This window comes from Hippoglossus stenolepis, chromosome 8 (assembly GCF_022539355.2).
Source record: "Hippoglossus stenolepis isolate QCI-W04-F060 chromosome 8, HSTE1.2, whole genome shotgun sequence".
In the NCBI taxonomy this organism is placed as follows: Eukaryota; Metazoa; Chordata; class Actinopteri; order Pleuronectiformes; family Pleuronectidae; genus Hippoglossus; species Hippoglossus stenolepis.
The window spans coordinates 8,284,493-8,302,613 of NC_061490.1; the positions used below are offsets into that span (position 1 = coordinate 8,284,493).

Genomic DNA, 18,121 nt, shown 5'->3' on the forward strand with positions numbered 1-18,121 from the left:
AAAAGAAGAAATAGATTAAAATCTTATTTAACAAAAAGCAAACTTAAAAGCTCACTACTAATAAAATGATCATAATGATAGATTGAATTGTTTTCTGTAAAAAGAGCCTTTGAAATTTTGTTTATCTTGCGGAATAACCTGTTTCTGTGCTGTTCCATACTAATTCCACTTTCACTTCTCTCCTGTAATATGTAGCTACTGTAAAGAAGCTGAGATGTCTGGTGATGCAGAAACACCTCCTCATTAGATCTTCTCCTGATTTATTACTAGATACAAAACATCAAGTGTCTGAAATCAACGAAGTAGAGCAGCAGGGCCCAGAGGGAAGCAGCATTTATTTTGACACAACAATTTCAAAAATATATTTTTATACTTAAGCCAATCAGATTTCCCATTTTTAAATTATACAGTGCTCCCAACTGAAGGATCAGTTATTGGCATTGTTGCGAACGCACTGTTGTTGTGATGGACAACGTCACTTCCACTGATAACCGCTTGCTCTGGTCACCTGTTTATTATTAATTATTGAATCACTGAACGTATCACGTGTCAAAATTCTGCACTGCACTGTGTTGGGCTATTAACAACACACATGCAAAGGGTGAAGTTGAGAAGGTGAATAGTTCTCGAGATCTGTGTTACACATACAGACAGACAGAGATTTCTGGAATTAGTAGAGAGGAGTCTACATACCAAAGCAACATGTTCCAGTAATTTTTATATTAGTCCAAATACTCTATTATAATCTGAATCATATTGTATTATTGTAGGGAATATTAAAATAATTAATCTTAGATGGCTTTAGACAATACCTGATCATTGTATGGACTCTTACACAAAGAAGAAAATCTTGTTCGCTATCCTAAACCTTAAATGTGTTCTAATTTTTGAAGTATGGCTGAAAGTGAAAATCAGATGAATTACGTTGAGTCCTTTGTGTCTTTGTCACATGTCAAATGATTATGCAATGTAAGGTTAATCTGTAATGTTCCTGGGTGACCTCTTAAGGATTTACTCGTCATTTGAATCAGCTCAGTCTTGACAATGTAGAATGTACTTCATGAATGTTTAAGTCAATGGTTGAATGTAAGTTCTACTGTAAAGTTCTTTGAGTGGTTGATAAGACTACAAAAATGCTATATAAATACGGTCCATTTATTATTTACTTTAGGAAATGTCACTGCAGACAACCTGAGAGAATTTACACAATTTCAAAGGTGCTATTTTTTCCCCAACAGAGGGTCATTGACTGCTGGACATGCTGACAGCTCCCTTCCTCAGTAGGTTTGGCCTCGCCCTGCAGTAACATCACAGCATGTCCTCTGCTATAGTCTTGGCCCGCCCATGAGGTAACATCAAGCCCTGCTGCTGTCAGCTTCAGGCCCTGACTCCTGTTACAGCATCATCAAGCCCTGCTCCCAGAGGCCGTGTGCCTCACTCGTAGTCTTGGTCTTGGCCCTGCCCACTGATGGTGCAGTTACACCTCAAGGACAGGAAATAGTGAGATTTGGTACGTTAATATAAACTGCTTTAGCTAGCATTGTAAACATATTTGTTTAATATGAAAAAAATGGAAAAACATCTTTTCAATATCAGTCATCTTTAAAACAGGCTGCATGTTCTCTTACCTTCCCCAACCATGGAGACTCCTACAGACATGCCCATGAACTTGCTCTTGGTCCAGACATGAGTGTTGACACACATTCTCCTCTCCTTGCACTCGCAGTAGAAGCCTGATACAGGTGGGTGGTGGGACACTTGCTCAGCCACAAAGCGAACACAATAGCAGTCGGACGTTGTTCTGCTGCTGCCATCTGTCCCCCTTTGTGAGGACCTGGGAATGTTAGAGGGGGCTATGGGTGCTGAACTGGGAACAGTGGTCTTGAGAGGTCGAACACGGTCCCGGGGCACATACCAAGAACAGTGGAAGTTCTCACCCAGGATGGGGTTATATGGCTTCTTGGCCACAGCACCCTTCCGACCCTCATGAAAGGCAGTCAGGTAGTACTCGACAAAGCGAATGATCCGCTCCTCTGGTGTGCAGCCGGAGGTGATGGAGAGGAACATGTCAGGGTGAGCCATGAAGTTGGCGTACATCTCTAGCAGGGAGCGCTTCTCCAGGATGAAGGTAGGGAGCACCACCTGGGAGACAGACGGAGAAGAAGTTACAAACAAGATACGCCTGCAGAACATAGAGATACAAACAGAAGCTTAGAAAAAAGAAAATCTGAAAATAGAGAAGGAGGAATCTCTATTAGATAGATGGATGGATGAATGGATGGATGGATGGATGGATGGATAGAGTATCTGAGGTATGTCTAAATGATCACACGGATGCCCCCAGCCCTTTCATAATTTGCATACAACCCCTCACATGAGGCTGCAGTGAAATCACAGGGTCTCAGGTATTCAGCAGCCCCTTTTGATGCTGTTTATCAGCACATTATCTCTGTGATCTGAAGCAACGGCCCATCAGTAATCAGCCTGAGCTCGCTGGTCTGAAAGAGTCCCCACAATCACATGAACAGAAGACATCTGAGTGCTGACTTCAAGTACACAGCACAGAGGGGAGAGGTGACGTGACTCATATGATACAGTATATGTCAATATGCAGGCCTATGTATATAATGATATATGACATAAGTATGTTTTGTCATAATAAAAGTAAGATTTCATGAGTCAGGTCAAAAAAGGCCTTTTCACTCACGACTTCAAACCTAAATGATGAAGGCAAAACCAGCCTCTTACTCGTGTCAGGTCCATGCCAAGTTTGAGCTGGGAGAGAAGGTGAATGATGATGCTTCGCTGGTCGTCCAGAACTCCCAGGTCTTCCTCATCATTGTCCTCTGTGTCTGTGGTCTCGTCATCAGGATGTATGGTGTCTGGACTGCTGGTCTGGCCCTGCTGCTGTCCCTGCTGGTGGAGAAGGAAACATCTATTGGTGGAGCTAAAGAAGAAAATATTCTCTAAATTCTGTCACTAATCCGTTTACATAAGAGAGAATATCTCTATTATTGGTTGAGCAATAGGATGTGCTTGTTACTCTTTTGGATCCAGCTTTCAGCTGCTGTATGGTAACAAATGGGGCTAGAAACCTACCATCACCTAGAAAATGTGTAACTGAGAAAAGTGGCCTTAGCAATAAGGCTTGTTTTAATGTAATGGGACTGTTGGGCCTTGGCAGAGGTATGATATTTACTGAGTGCAATTCAAGTTAAGTATAATATATTGGACAACACATCATACTGGACAGATGCACAAGAAGCATTTCTTGATTGACTCTTTGTTTTGTTACATACTATTAGAAACAGAGCTCTATAGAGAACATAGTATCACAGATCTACTGTAATACAGGAACATACATGATGGCAGAAATAATGCACATATCAGATGACTTCTGAACACATCTGCACTCAAAGGTATGTGGACACCCCTTCTGTATCCCCTTTAACACACATGATTCTGAAATGGTGTTGCACTCGATGATGGTTGGTAATGTGAGTTGGAAGGATGGACCGTCATGCAGTTGTTGATTTAAAAAAAAAAACAACAAAAAAAATGTATTGTGTCCAAAAAAACAATCTCATTAAGTTGAACAGGGTTGAGCTGGAAATAAGTGGGAAAAACGTACAATATGCAATACCCTGCTCCCCCCCCTTGCTAACAGATCAACCAGTTTGCAGTCCTCCAACCCATTTTATATCCATGTCACCTGCTCTCTGTAACCAATCAGGGAAGAGCTAGAGAATCAGAGCCACTTTGAACCAGGTGACACCGTGCTTTCCTCGTCATGAGGCTTTTCCCCCATTTTAGTTCAGAATGCACGACCTCTCAAAAGGGCATAATCAAAACAGGCATATAATGTTAGTCAGAATAATTCATTTTAAACAAATACACAATCCCTTCTCTGGAAACGACATTTTAACGACATTATAGCAAAACATTACCCACATTAGATGAAAGAGAAACTTCTTTAAGGGTTAAGTAAGTCAGTAGGTTGGTGAATAAAGACCTCCTATAGAAAACCTACGAGAAAATCTATACAGTGAGCAAGTATTTAAGTATTAAGTATTTAAGTTCTTTAATAATTCACAGAATGTGCACCTTCCTCTCTGCATACATAAACACGGACTCAAGCAAATTTCATGACCGGCATGGAGGATGCCTATAATTCTTATAGTTATATTAATGGCTGTGTTCTATGTTGAGGTGCCCACATACGGCGGTCAGTTGTTTTGGTTTTCCAAAACCTTTGGGTTACTGTCTGCACTGGTGGTGAGGTGACACTAAAAAGTGGCACCGGTGTTTGTAATGTAACTTTTGGTTGACCCTTATTCTTGTGTAACTCTTAAATTGGATAAAGTACTTCAGCCCAAATACTGCAAATCACCATCATCATAGGACATCAGAATTGTGGTATTCTGGCAGGGGTATCTCTCACATTTGCTAACAGAAGCTGCTCGAGGTCTTTGTCCCTTGAGCATAAACAGATGTTGTTTGGTGCATTCACTGAAACAACTGATACTGTCATAAGGAACATCTCCAGTGTCTGTGCTGAGCTGGGCTCAACACATCCTGGACTCACAGAGAAGAAACTACGCTGCTTTCATCTGATTTTGGTTAAAACAATGAAGTGAAATTTCCAAACTGTCGGTCTGTTCCTTTGAGCCTGATAGTCTAAAATGAGTGTGTGTGTGTGTGTGTGTGTGTGTGTGTGTGTGTGTGTGTGTGTGTGTGTGTGTGTGTGTGTGTGTGCCCAGTTCCTCTCAATAAGTTTTTGAAAAAGTTGTTAACATCTTTTTCCACTGTCTGCCCACCCAGCCACAATCACACTTCACTTCCACAGTCTCACACGCTCTGCCCTTAATGCTTCAGATGCAGAAACACACAATATAGCTCTATTAATGTAAAACCAGCTGTTATTGCTTCAGCATCCAGTGCAGCATCATGGTAATAGAACATAATAACAATAAACACACAGACACACAAACACACACACACACACACACACACACACACACACACACACACACACACACACACACACACACACACACACACACACACACACACACACACACAGCAGTGATCTCACACTCACGTTATTTGGCTGGCATTGCACCACCGCTGACTTGGAGGAAGTCCTGCTGGATTTCATGTCCACCATGCAGAGAGACAGACAGATAGACAAGGGGGCAGACCCCGGCTGATGTCCCAGCACAAATATGAGCACAGTAACAGTGCAGAGCCAGAGTGAGGGGTGGCCGAGTGCCGATGAGGAGGAGAAAGTGAGGTGAGAAGACGTGGAGACAGGAAGGGGGAGATGGACAGGGCAGGAAAGGAGAGCCCAGCCTGTGGTACTTTGGATAGGCAGATTAAGAGTGATGCTGACAATCCTCTCTATCCAGCAGCCAGCCTCCCTCTGTACATAAGCCCTGCCCCCTGCACATACACACTACATCATAACCCGTCCTACTCTAATGCCCCCCCTCCCGCTTTCTCTCACTCTTTCACTCTATCTCCCACAGTCTGTTCCCTCCTTGGTACTTTCCTCTATTCCTGGTTTCACGCATTCGCTCTCTGTTGTCCCATCCCCCTCCTCTTTCCATACCTCCATCCACCATACATGCAACCATGGAACAGACTGTGTTCACCACTATGTAGGCCTGTCTGCGCTGAGGGCCGAGTGCAGCTGCTGCCTCCTGTCTCCTTATTGCCAATTCTGTAACGCTACACAACACAAAATCACTTTTCAATGCCAGCTAAGACATACAGTTGTGTAATTTAAGAAACCAACAAACAAACCTTATGGGATGGTTTTGGTTTACTTCATCACACAGTAAAATTCTCTCTTTTTAAAAACAAAGAGGTTTTTTTTATCATTTATTTAAAAGAAGCCTGCTCTGAAGTGTGAATGGAGTGTGTTGTACCCAGAGTCACATTCATTCTTCCTTTGCCTTTAAATTCTACACAGAGGGATGGTTACAGTTCAGACACATTACTTTTAATTAGAGTTCGGTATTTCATTTACAAATGAGACATATCAGTGCTGCTTCCCTGTTAATTCATTTATTCCTCGGAACACTAAAACACTCAAAGGCACAAATATTCATATGTACTCTTCAGATCAAAAGAGTCCTAAATACACATGGCACCAATATTATTGAATACACCAGGAACAGGGCACTGATCCAGCTCTATGTACAGGTGTAAACGCACCCATGATGCTCTGAGGGCATATTTGAGATTCGATCACTCAGAGCACATCCTGAGCTGATCTGGGCCACATTCTATTAACAGTGTGAACCCAAATGTGTCCGAGACCACGACTCAGCTGACGTCCTCCGACCTGCTACAGTTTCATAATGAACCAAACATTTTCACAGATTTATTATTTAACACTGATGCAGGTATATTTCTTTTCTTTTTTTTCTTTCACTGTACAACTTTCTTGCTGTTCTGTGATGGTGCTTAATAGCGATTCGCACTTAGATGAAGATACTGTGTAGGATGGAACACGCCACTGGCCAGAACAATTCCCTGACTGTGAGAGAGTGAAATTAGTGTTAGTGTCATGTTTATCCTGTTGGGTAACATTTAACTGTCAAGTAAAATTATATTTGTATAATTTATCTCAAAATAAAAATGTTAATTCAGTAAACAATCCCCCCCTTTCTCTGATCTGCTGTGATTGTATTCAGGAATGTTGTGTAAAGCACATAAAATTGGAGACATGCTATTGGATAACATGAATGAACTGATTTGATGTTTGCAGTTCGTATACAAGGCATTGCTGAGGGCTGAGCATATTAAAGCAGAAGCAGGTCACAGAGTTTGAGTGCTTGTGGGTACATGTGAACACCCCTCCTCCTAATCCTACTCATATCCCATGACTGGTCTTCGTTCCAGAGAAGGCTTGTCTGCAAACCAAACACATGACTATTTCCAAGCTCTGCTTTAACTTTTATGGCACAGTGGGGAGATGAGATTTTCAAGACATTTAAAGTTAGATGGACGATGTCACAGAGTATTCGAACACAGATCATAAACGATAAAAAATGATTTCACTTTTCTGCTCAATGTAGAGTTAGGTGAGTGGGTTGATGGAGGAATCAGAAGAAAGATGAGACTTCAGTCAGCTCTATTCTAATCTGTTGATAATCCTTCCCTCCCATCAGATGGATTCAGGTTGAAGTATTAATTCCCTGTTTACTGTCATGGCAACCGGCAGCTTATAAGATAAACTGAATTCTTCCACGGATCACCACCTGATGGACAAATCTGGATTTTGGTGTTTTTTATAATTCTAGTGCGAAGCCTGTTCTGAACTTGCCTGTTTGCTTGGCCTGTGGTAATCCTCTGGAACTACTTCAGAATTATTCCTACAGTTCTACATTATACTGTCAATTTCTTATTGTTTTCGTGTGCTGGACATTGTGTGCCGACCTTTGTATAAACAGTCAATGATGCAGAGTAAAGGTAGAAACTTTGTGTTCATCCTACCTGGTTTATCTGCAATGAAGATTTTATAATCAATGTTTTTCATGAAATGAAACTGAATTTGCTTTATTACTATTACTCTATTATTATTAGTAACTGATGTTATTTTTTTGTATACATTGCGTAGCGGCTATTTCAGAGGTCTGACCCAATCATCAGACCCAAGTTCACAAAGTTTCAAATTAAAAGCTCTGTAATTCAAAACAAAACAAACATTGTGATTTGACTGTGAAGACAGATTGCCGAACAGGAAGTGATGCTGTGAATGTTGTTGCCATGGTAGAGATTAGTACCTGTGCTGTGTACGATCTGTGTCAGTGCGATATTGTGAAACAAAAATAATTATACTATTAAAATGATCTGGTGTTGATTCTGACCCGCGGTTTGACCCTATGGGTTTAACCCAGTGACCGGCCACTGCTGTAGTGTATCCGAGGACATAGAAGAAGATTCAACTGGATCTGTAGACTGAACGTCAAGGTACACTGCGCCCCCTCCAAACCCACACACACACACTGACCGTTACAGAGTGCTGGTCGCTTGAATGCTTATTAATAATGAAAATATTGCCATTCCAAAACGCACCAAACTCGGCACTGCACTCGTCATGAAAACACATGCCAAGTGTGATGTCGATTAGAACGGTTTTGGTGTTCTTGCCTATAGAGCAAACAGCAATGGTGGGTTCTGTGTGGCAGCTCGCTGTCACTCCTCCAAGCCCCAGATGTGTTTACACCATAAACAAAAGCTTCTATGAAGATGTGTTTTCACAGAATGCTAGAGAACGAGCCCCATAACTGTCACAGTCCACTGCCTTCTGAAACACACAGCTGCTGCACCAGAGCCAGTGTCATTACAATGATCCGTTTTGTCAGCTTTGATTTCCCCAATGAGAGATCCACAGTATCAGCCTCATCTTCTCATTTCCTCTGACATTATTCTTTTTGCAGTCGGCTGTGCAGGAAGTGCCTCTCCGGCCCAACACAGTGAGACTGAATCTGCATTGTGCATCACAGTCCCAAGGCTCCCAAACATACAATTGTGATTTCTGAACACACATCAGCGTTATACAGGTGATTTGACTTGATTAAAAAGTGCTCATTTCAGCTGGACTGGATTCACTATACTGATAAATGGCTGAGATGTGAATGCATGTCCGTGTTATGGTTGGTAGTCTGGCAATAAAGGTAGTGAACTGTAAAAAATGAATGAAGGATCAGGTTTCTTCACATTGAGTCCAGCTTTCTCTAAAAAAAAATCCTAAAAAGGGGAGGAGACCAACCCCTTAAAGAATCCTGAAGGTGGTGGTAATAATACATGTCCTGCACCTCCACCTAAACAGCCAATGCCAAACTTGGAGATATGGCAGTTGTTGAACAAATCCGAGCTCAGAGTTGAGGTTCAGTATTCTTCCAATTGATGGTGGCAGCAGGTAAAGACAGATTTGGAATAAGCATTGGTATAACCCATGGGGAAAAAGGTTTTAAACCCTTATTTGCCACCAGAGTGTTCTCTATTAAATTTAAGTGTTGATTCTAAACATTTGCTGCTGCTCTCTCCCCATTTATTTAAGTAGGATCCTGGTCGTGTTAGTCTGCAATATTTGGCCGAGGGGGTTGCCAAGATGGCTGCACTTGCCTATAAACACTTTGGCTGGGGATCATAAGAACATCATTTGTCTGGGGTTTGAGTGAATGAGTGGGACTGCACAGGAGCTCCGGTCAAGAACTTAACGATTCAGTGAACTAATCTTTTGAATTAATCTTTTTAATGACCTGATTCTAGTGATTGTGGCAGTCAAATGATTATGACCCGGCTTAAATAAATACAGTAAATGAAGTTGACACAAATGCACAACATTCCCTTCTGAAATGAGTGAAGTTTGAGTCGCATTCAAAAATAATGCTATTTTATATTACCTGTGCCTGAACATTTTGTGTATATCCTGTCCTTAATTTGATACCTGTTATATTGTTATTGTTATATTATATATCAGGATATTTTAATCTTTCCAGGGATATTATAAAAGAGCAACTAACGGATGTGTGTGGTGGCTGGTTGTGTGGCACCCCCTACTGCTGGATCACAAATACTACAAAGAGAATAAATTAACGTAAAAGAAAGGTAAGACAGGAGAAAAAAGACATTACGAGCTACTGCAATGATGGTTTACAAACACATGTAACGGATTGTGGTACACCCAGCCTTTAGCCTGGACACACACACGCACGCACGCACGCACGCGCACACGCACACACACACACACACACACACACACACACACACACACACACACACACTCTCTCAAGTTAAAGAAAACTGTGCGTGGAGAAGTTCCCATAAGCTACTGCAGTCAATTAATGAGATATAGAGAAATGTGCTTGTTGAGAATAAGACCAACGTTGTACTCGCTAGGCAATGCTGGTGACTCTCTACCAGAATAGCTAGGAGGTAGTAGTAGCAGCAAAAGGTCGTTAGATGATGGTTGAAATGGGATGAAACTCAGACTTTAGTGCGATTTGGCTCAGCACAATCTCTAACTTCTGCTCTTCAGTCAAAAAACGATTTACCCGTGTGCTACTACATTTGCACACATATGAACAATTTTGTGTTCCTGGTGACAAAAATGTGTAAAATAGAGTAAGTAAAAAATAACTGCGTCACTTAGTTTTTCTCTTAAATCTGCTTCTTAATTTGTGTTGCTGCCTGTGGAGCAGTTGAATGGTGTTGTAGAGAGTCGGTGGCTCATGGAGCAGAATGTGTGAGTCTGTTTTCAAGTTAGTCACATTCTCTGAAAGAGACCAAATTTGTCTCAGTCCTGGCAATGGAGGGTGTGAGCAGATTAAAGTTTGAGCCCATAGTCAGAACATTTCAACATCCTCTCCAACTCAGTATGTGAAACAAAAGATGAAAAAAGATTTTGTATTTCACAACATCCAGTCATCTCTCAATCAACCTGCACAGTTTGACGTTTGAATAGATTTTGCACCACACATGGTGCAGGACTTGTTATGTGCCAAAAAGTGATAACAAACATTTTTGGGCTGATTGCTGATTGCTTGCATAACAATCCCACCAATGAGCTGCCCTGCTGTTAGTAAAATGATCAAATGCTCTTTTTAAAACTCCATGTCATTTTCAAAAAGCTTTAAGGTGAAGTGGTATTTATTTTCTGCTTTACTGACAAAGCCAACATTAATTGGCTAAGAAAAATTAAAAAAAATAAAGATGTCACTTAAAAGCAGCCAGGACATCAAGCACAGGTCTAAAAATAATACAACCCCCTGCCAACACAGCCTACACAATACATTACATATCACGGAGTAAAAATGGGCCAAGATTTGCACACACACACAAGACGTGTGCGGATATAATCAACTGTAATCTAGAACAGAGATTTAGAAAAAAAGAAGTTTAGAGCATAATGAAGAATATGTACTAGTAGTACTACTACAACAACAAACACAACTACAAATAATAATAATCATAATAATCATAATAATCATAATAATCATAATAATGAAAATTATATGTGCAAATTACAAAACCACTATAGGGGCCGCATTTACTATAATTGTATTGATATCTGATATCTGAATATCTAAATATATTTTTAAGCACAAGCACAAAAATTCACACTTCAAAAAATTTAAGGGAAAAAATACAATTTGTTTTTTATAATTGAGTATTCAGATCATATCCTACACTCCAAGAACCAAGCATGACACAAGTCTTTGCTAGTTTCAGACTGAGACAGTTAAACTGAGGTGTGGTCAGCACTGATGCTACATTGCTATATTAATGCCGTGGAATGGGATTTCTGATGATGTTGCACCCAAGACAGACCAATGATTGATCAAGCTGCTAAGTGCAACCCCTTTGAGCCATGCAAAAGTACATTTGAACACAGAAAATGTGCTTGACAGTATAGTCCTCATGGAACACAGAATCAAAGAAAGAAACTGTAATTGAAAGTATTGCTAACAAGAAGCTGGCTCTGATTTAAAGGTTTAAACAAAGAAGAAAAATGCTAAATCCATCGAGCATAACTATTTAATTTTATAAGCAGCTTTTTTACAGGGAAGTGGTGAAGGTGCAGTCAATGAGAATAATTCTCCCTAATTCACCTGTTTGATACCGTATAAAGAAGTAGTAAGACATTAATGAAAGCTTAGAGATCACATTAGTGATATAATTTAATATCATGTAATGAGATTGGACTGAATATTTGAAATATACGCAATCCAACACTTGAACGGTGTAAAAGGATTCAAAATCATCAAACATCACCTAAAGAAAGAACATCACAAAAATGTATCTGTTCTCAGAGTTGAAATTCTGACCCAAACATATTTGTGCTGTTTGAGAGGTTCTGGTTATTGAGTGCAATAAATGAGACTTTAAAGGGGACATAGCATGCCCATTTTACCACAAGTTGATATGGTTCCTTGGGGTCTTAATGAAATGTGGGGGGCTATGAAGACCATCATTTACCCCCGAACCCCGACATTCAACGGGTACAACAACAAGCGGAGAAAGCAGAATCGCGGGCTGACCTTATATATACAGTCTATGGGGCTGACCAGCGGAGAAATGCTCGCCCGTGTGAACAGCCAGGCGGCTGCGTGCTGGAGAGCGGCGCTGCTTCCACACCTGGCAGTGTGGAAGACCGCTGCGAGGCAGCGCAGCGCCGTTCTCAAGCGCGCAGCTGCCTGGCTGTTCACACGGGACGAGCATTTCTCCACGCTGGTCAGCCCCATAGACTGTATATATAAGGTCAGCCGGCGATTCTGCTTTCTCCGCTTGTTGTTGTACCCGTTGAATGTCGGGGTTTCGGGGGTTACAGTAGCGCTGAACACTGCGGAAGTCTTCCACACTGCTGTGCGCTGTGTGGCGCTGACACAAATAACCCTAACCCCCTAACCCTAACCCAAGACCATGTAGGGAGACTTCCAGTTCCTTGTTACGACACAAAACCCAGGAAGCGCAATCGAGTCGCTCAAGCATGACGTTTCTGACTTAGAGGAACTATAACAAAACGCGCGAGTGTTTTTTCCCCAGAGTTTTTGGGTTGGTAGACATGCCAGATACCCACATTAACCTGTAGAAGCACTAACAAAGTGGAATTTGCATGCTATGTCCCCTTTAAACTATGAGCAGGTTGATACACACCATCCAAAGGTCAGTGTGGCAAAGTCAGTGCATCATTGATCCATAAGTTGCCATTATGTGATGTAAAATTTGTATAGTGAACAAGGCATCGTATACTACAGTAATGTGGTTTGTATTACCTCTGAAGTGAGGACCGGCTTTGTGTGGGATTGGGTCGAAGGCCAGAAGGAGGAGGGAGGTGTCTGAAGGCCATTTTTCACCTGCTTCTCAGAAGACGTTCTGGACCATCCAGTGGAACTGTCTGATGGACGGGAACATAAGAAGGACGACAATCAACCCAAAGTCTCTCTTTTCCAAACAACTCCTCCTGGCAACATAGCAGTAGCAAATTAGCAAAGCGAAGACTTTTTTGATTCCTGCATTAGAAGGTATTACGCTTGAAACTTCACCACTCACACAACTGTTGTCATACCCGTTGGGGATGATGCTATTTTTGGAGCATTCAAATTAGTGCGTAAATGTGAACTTGAATTTAGTGGAAAGGCCACAGGCTTCATTACCTCAGGTGGATTGAATGTGCAAATATGACATTTTGTCCCAAGGTGTGGATAGATTTATCTTCTGGAGAGTAACAGTACCTACAGTCAATTTCACAGCTTGCTATGTCTGATTGCATTTAGATATTAATGTGCATGGTAGTTTGTTTCTCGTACTTGAGTGAGAGGGCATATCAATAAAGAACAGTGGCAAATTTGATGAAATGACTTTACTTTTAGAAATATTTTCTCATGAACCGATGGATTATACAAGAAGACATTTGAAGTTGGTGGAGGTTCTACAAGAAAGATAAGGATCACACAAACCATTAGGGATCATCCTCTGAGGATCATGATCAGCAAATCCCTTCTTGTTTTGGAACAATAGCCCTGGTTATTGCTTCCATCATCAGGACACATGGCTGGATTTACCAGTAAAGCAAAAATCAGTGAGGCTAAAATAATAAATTCAGATTAGCAGATTATGATATTATAATATATATTAGCTACTTATGATTAAGAATCAGTCGGCTGTCTTATCTATCTTGCCTTTAGCCCACTGACCCAAAACATATTATCAGTATCATTCATTGTGAACACACTGACCAATGTGCAATGTGCAGTTCCATCAACACAAAGCCAGAGTGACGAGCAAAACAAAGGGTGAAGAATAAAAGTTAGAAAGTAGAAAGAAAGAAATACTTTAGGCCCTTTCACTCATTTCACTCTGGAACCTTCCAAAGCAAAAAGACTTTTGTAACACAATGTAGACAAAACATTTTTATGGAATATTGCTTCCACTTCAAGATTGTTCTATCTGATGTCTATGTTAGGACTTCTCCTGATGGCACAGGATTCTTGAAGGTCACTTACATTTGATCATAGTGAGGGATCACTATGAGGGATGACAGGAGTCTGTTTAAGTGATGTTGCTTTATGGCTTCAACTTATATTTTGTTTGTAGAGGAACGTCTCATCTGTGGCTTTTTGATTGGCACCAAAGCAGCTAGAGTCAGTTTGGAGTTTTAATTTATTTCTGCTTCATGTTGTCACACTCTGCAGATGCCATTGATGCCAAGCCAAGATCTAAACACATTCGGAGCCAGACTTCATCCAGAGGTGATCTGGACCATTTGTTTGCTTTGATGTATCCTTTCATCCACTCAACTCACCTGCATGACTCTGGATGTGGTTGAGGCCACTTCCTGATCCTCCACTGTAGCTGCTGTGAGTAGGACTCCGGTTTTCACTCAAGCTGTGGGTTGGGCTTTGGCTTCTGAAGCCAAGGCCACCAGGCTCCAGCTGGTTCACACCGGAGCTGCAGCGCTGACTCCACGGCTTAACTCTTTCTGTTGGAACTGCCTGATTCAAACCACTTGAGCTGTGGTTGAGGCTCAGACAAGGGACGTGGTTCTGGTTCTGGTTTTGGTTCTGGTTGAGGGCCTGGACAACATTGTGCTGCAGCATACTGAGGCACTCCCCCAGGCAGCTCAACGTGGCTGCAGAGGTGGCCTTTAAAAGGAGGAGATCCTTCACCAATGGGAAAAGGAAAGGAAGAAAAGTATGACGTGAGAAAGATGAGGAGGCGCAACCTAAATTGCGAGGGGAAAAACAGGAATATTAAGTGCTAAATGTATTGGTAAGAGAATGATTATAAATTGTGCTTATAAATGCCTAACTTCAGCATTATGTAATCTATGGTAACATCTGATTATCAATACATTGCTTTCCTCTAGGTGTATTGATAAATTGTTAAGTAAGTCATAGACATGCCAACTACTGGATTTCTGTAGTGCGGCTTATTTTATTCACCCAAGCAATCTGTCATTGCATCAGCTGCTGTTTTATTGGTAAACTCCCTTTTTCTTCAAAGTAAACCACACACTTTGGGAGATGCAATGGGGGAAATAGTGATGTGGATTCTCATAAAAAGCAAATAGGTGATGAATCAAGGTAACCTGAGGAGTAAAGCCTGGATCATGAGAAGAAATGACCAAACAATGCTACAAATAAAGTCAAATAAAGTGGATATGTTCCCAAGATAAGACAAACCAAACTACCACACAAAGCTAAGAACCACCGTGTAGAAAATGTGAATGATAATATATACAGTAGCTGATGTGTAGACAAGATACAAAGCCTCACCTGTGGAAAAGGAATTTTTAGTTAACACCTTCGAAATATTCACAGGATAATCTGCCGGTTGGAAGCCTTAAAACTAGTGTTTGCAGTATCCGTGTTTATGTAGTGCAGAATTCAATGAAAACTGCAAACTGTGTACCTTGTCATCTTATTTGTGAAATAAGAAACGTACAGACTCAACCAAATGGACAAGGATATACAGCGTCACACATGTAAACAAACTGTCAAGTCGTCCTGCAGGTCATTTCCTCACATCTCCACAATGGGAGTGGAGTTAGTAAGATCCAATCAGCCACAATGGCCGCATTCATGATAAATGTTCAAACATGTGGGAGTAAATTGGAATAATCTTCAACCGCAACTTTAATAAAAGTAGTAAATGAGTTAATAGATCGTTTGAAGAGATTTGCAGCACAATGTAACACATCCTCGTTAGTATAGTGGACAGTATCTCCGCCTGTCACGCGGAAGACCGGGGTTCGATTCCCCGACGGGGAGTGTTTTGGAGCGGGGGGTGGACTTGTGGTTCGAAAAAGGGACTGGAAGGTTGCTGGTTCGAGGCCACGGACTGGACCAGACCTGTTTCTGTTCGAGTCCAAGAGGACTATTTCACTGTATAAGTGCCCCTGAGCAAGGCACCTTACTCCCCTAACCACTGCTCCATGTCGTCACTGTGTGTGCTGTGTTCACATGGATGGGATAAAAGCAGAGGGTCAATATCACCATTTGCATGTAGTGCTTGTGTGTGCATGATGGCGGGACAATAAAGGAATCTTAATGGTGTGTTCCGTTTGGGTTTTACTAAAAGGTGCCAGTTTGTGTGAGCTTTTTCCAACCTCTCTGACTACTGACTGTCCTGTCGTTGCACAAATGCTGCTGTTCAATGTTGTGTGCGATGTTGTGAATATTCAAATAAAAACATTATAATGTGGCAATGTTTGTCAAAGCAGTCATTGACAAAATGAGCAAAAATCAATGTGTGACGTGATGATTCCATGATGCGAACAGGTGAGATGTATTTGGTAAGAGCAGACATGAGAGGACAAATTGTGTTGAACAAAATGACACCTAATCTCTATCCTGTAAAGACAATTCATGGTGTGGTACCTCATCCAGAGAAGAGAGGGGTCCACCTCGGGGGGGTAGGGACTCAATAGAGGTGACCAGGTTCTTCTGCTGTCCTTCAGTCTGGCTCATCACCTTCACACAGACAGTAGTAAACTGTACCACATCATCACAATGACCAAACCACAGCTGTCTAATCTTTGAGAACATTTGAGACCGTGAGGTTTATGACAGTGAAGTCACCTCCACTGCCAGTGACTGACAGGAGGATGCACTTAGAACAAACGCCGATTTTCTCATTTTCTCTCCTGCTGAAGTTTGACTCGGCACAAGACGCAGACTGGATGCTATGATTGACACGGCTTGATGCTGGTGAGACCTCTAGCATGCAGAATCAGCGACACCCTCTGTAGCTGTTGCTTTTCACTTGAGAGACAGAGATGATTAGCAGTGGGAGCTGGAATTTGAAAAGGAGTGAAAAGGAAGCTGAAGGGTGATGTGAGTGTGAAAAGAGGAATGTGAGAGAGAGGTTGTGAAAAGGAGTGTGTGAGGCAAGAATAAACGTGTTATATTTTCTCATCTGTTCTTATATTATTCTCAGGAGATTAAGTCCTTGAAATTGTCCTTGAGTGTTGCTTTAATGGAGCAAAGCCAGCTGCATGTTGGGCTGAGCCGGGGAATCAGTAGAAACTAGACTGGCTGTGGTATCACATGGTTTTCATACTGTGTCCTCTCATTGTTATTCTGTTTTATACAGCAAAGATGATTCAGTGGATTAATACTTGTAAATAGACGTTTTTTTGAGTAATTTCAAGTTTGCAACTGATGTCGAGTGGATTATTGGAAAACTACGTAGGTTGGACACGTGTAGGTCGACTACCAGCTAGGACACATTTTGTCACCAACAAGCAGGAAAGATAATGTTTGCCTTCTCCTGAACGGTGAAGAAAGGGGGAACAAGGGAAAAGAGACAGAAAGAGACGAGTCTGTGAAAGAAAGATGATGAGGGTATTTTTCTCTGACCGCAGGAGGTAATTACTACTGACACTGCTACTGCAGAGCAGACTCATGGGACATCTCAGCTTGTGTGTGTGTGTGTGTGTGTGTGTGTGTGTGTGTGTGTGTGTGTGTGTGTGTGTGTGTGTGTGTGTGTGTGTGTGTGTGTGTGTGTGTGTGTGTGTGTGTGTGTGTGTGTGTGTGTGGTGAGCTGTGATGAAGTTGTAACTGTGACTACACAACTGCTCCCACTAACTTTAAACTGTACACACCAACACCTCTGATCCCCAGTCAGACAAATTCTACAAAGTACTGTAAATAAATGTAATAACTGTACAAACACATCCATTGTAGATTTCATAACCAAGCTATACCCTATCCCACTCAAATGACTTGTTCTGGTGTAAGCAGGTAATGCAAACTTAAAATGAATTAAGTTGCAAATTAATGTTCCGTTGAAGGTTGATCTTCTTAATTTGGGGGCCATCTTCATTTTTTCAACTACTATGAACATTTTTGCAATTCTCATTATGTTTTTTCATGCACTCAAATGTGTGCACTCAAAAGTGTTTTCTCAAGGGTCTACAGTTATAACAATCTTCTTTCTGGTGCCAACCAAGTTTTTGTTTTTATTGTTTAAATTGAGTGGTTTTAAATGGTTTGGAGGAGGCTACCAAAAGGCTACAAGAATGGATTCTTGCATTCAGCATAAAGTAAAAATCTGGTTCAGGAAAGATTAGATGCATTGTTTCATAACTCCTTATTAAAGA

The 18,121-nt window shown here is 41.4% G+C and overlaps 1 protein-coding gene and 1 non-coding gene across 3 annotated transcripts in view; one reads left to right on the forward strand and one right to left on the reverse strand.

The window, feature by feature from the left end:
- LOC118113926 (oxysterol-binding protein-related protein 10-like) overlaps positions 1 to 18,121 on the reverse strand; it is a 31,916-nt gene that overhangs the window by 7,136 nt on the left and 6,659 nt on the right. Inside the window, exons 4-8 of one of the 2 annotated variants that reach the window (XM_035164055.2) lie at positions 16,398 to 16,490; positions 14,321 to 14,678; positions 12,792 to 12,913; positions 2,749 to 2,916; positions 1,629 to 2,142 (exon numbers count right to left, since the gene is read on the reverse strand). In XM_035164055.2, coding sequence (XP_035019946.2) covers positions 1,629 to 2,142; positions 2,749 to 2,916; positions 12,792 to 12,913; positions 14,321 to 14,678; positions 16,398 to 16,490 — 1,255 coding nt within the window. The remainder of the gene's footprint in view (positions 1 to 1,628; positions 2,143 to 2,748; positions 2,917 to 12,791; positions 12,914 to 14,320; positions 14,679 to 16,397; positions 16,491 to 18,121) is intronic. The other variant, XM_047340929.1, reaches the window with a different exon arrangement.
- Positions 15,717 to 15,788, forward strand: trnad-guc. The gene has a single exon. It is a non-coding gene; the product is annotated as a tRNA-Asp (tRNA).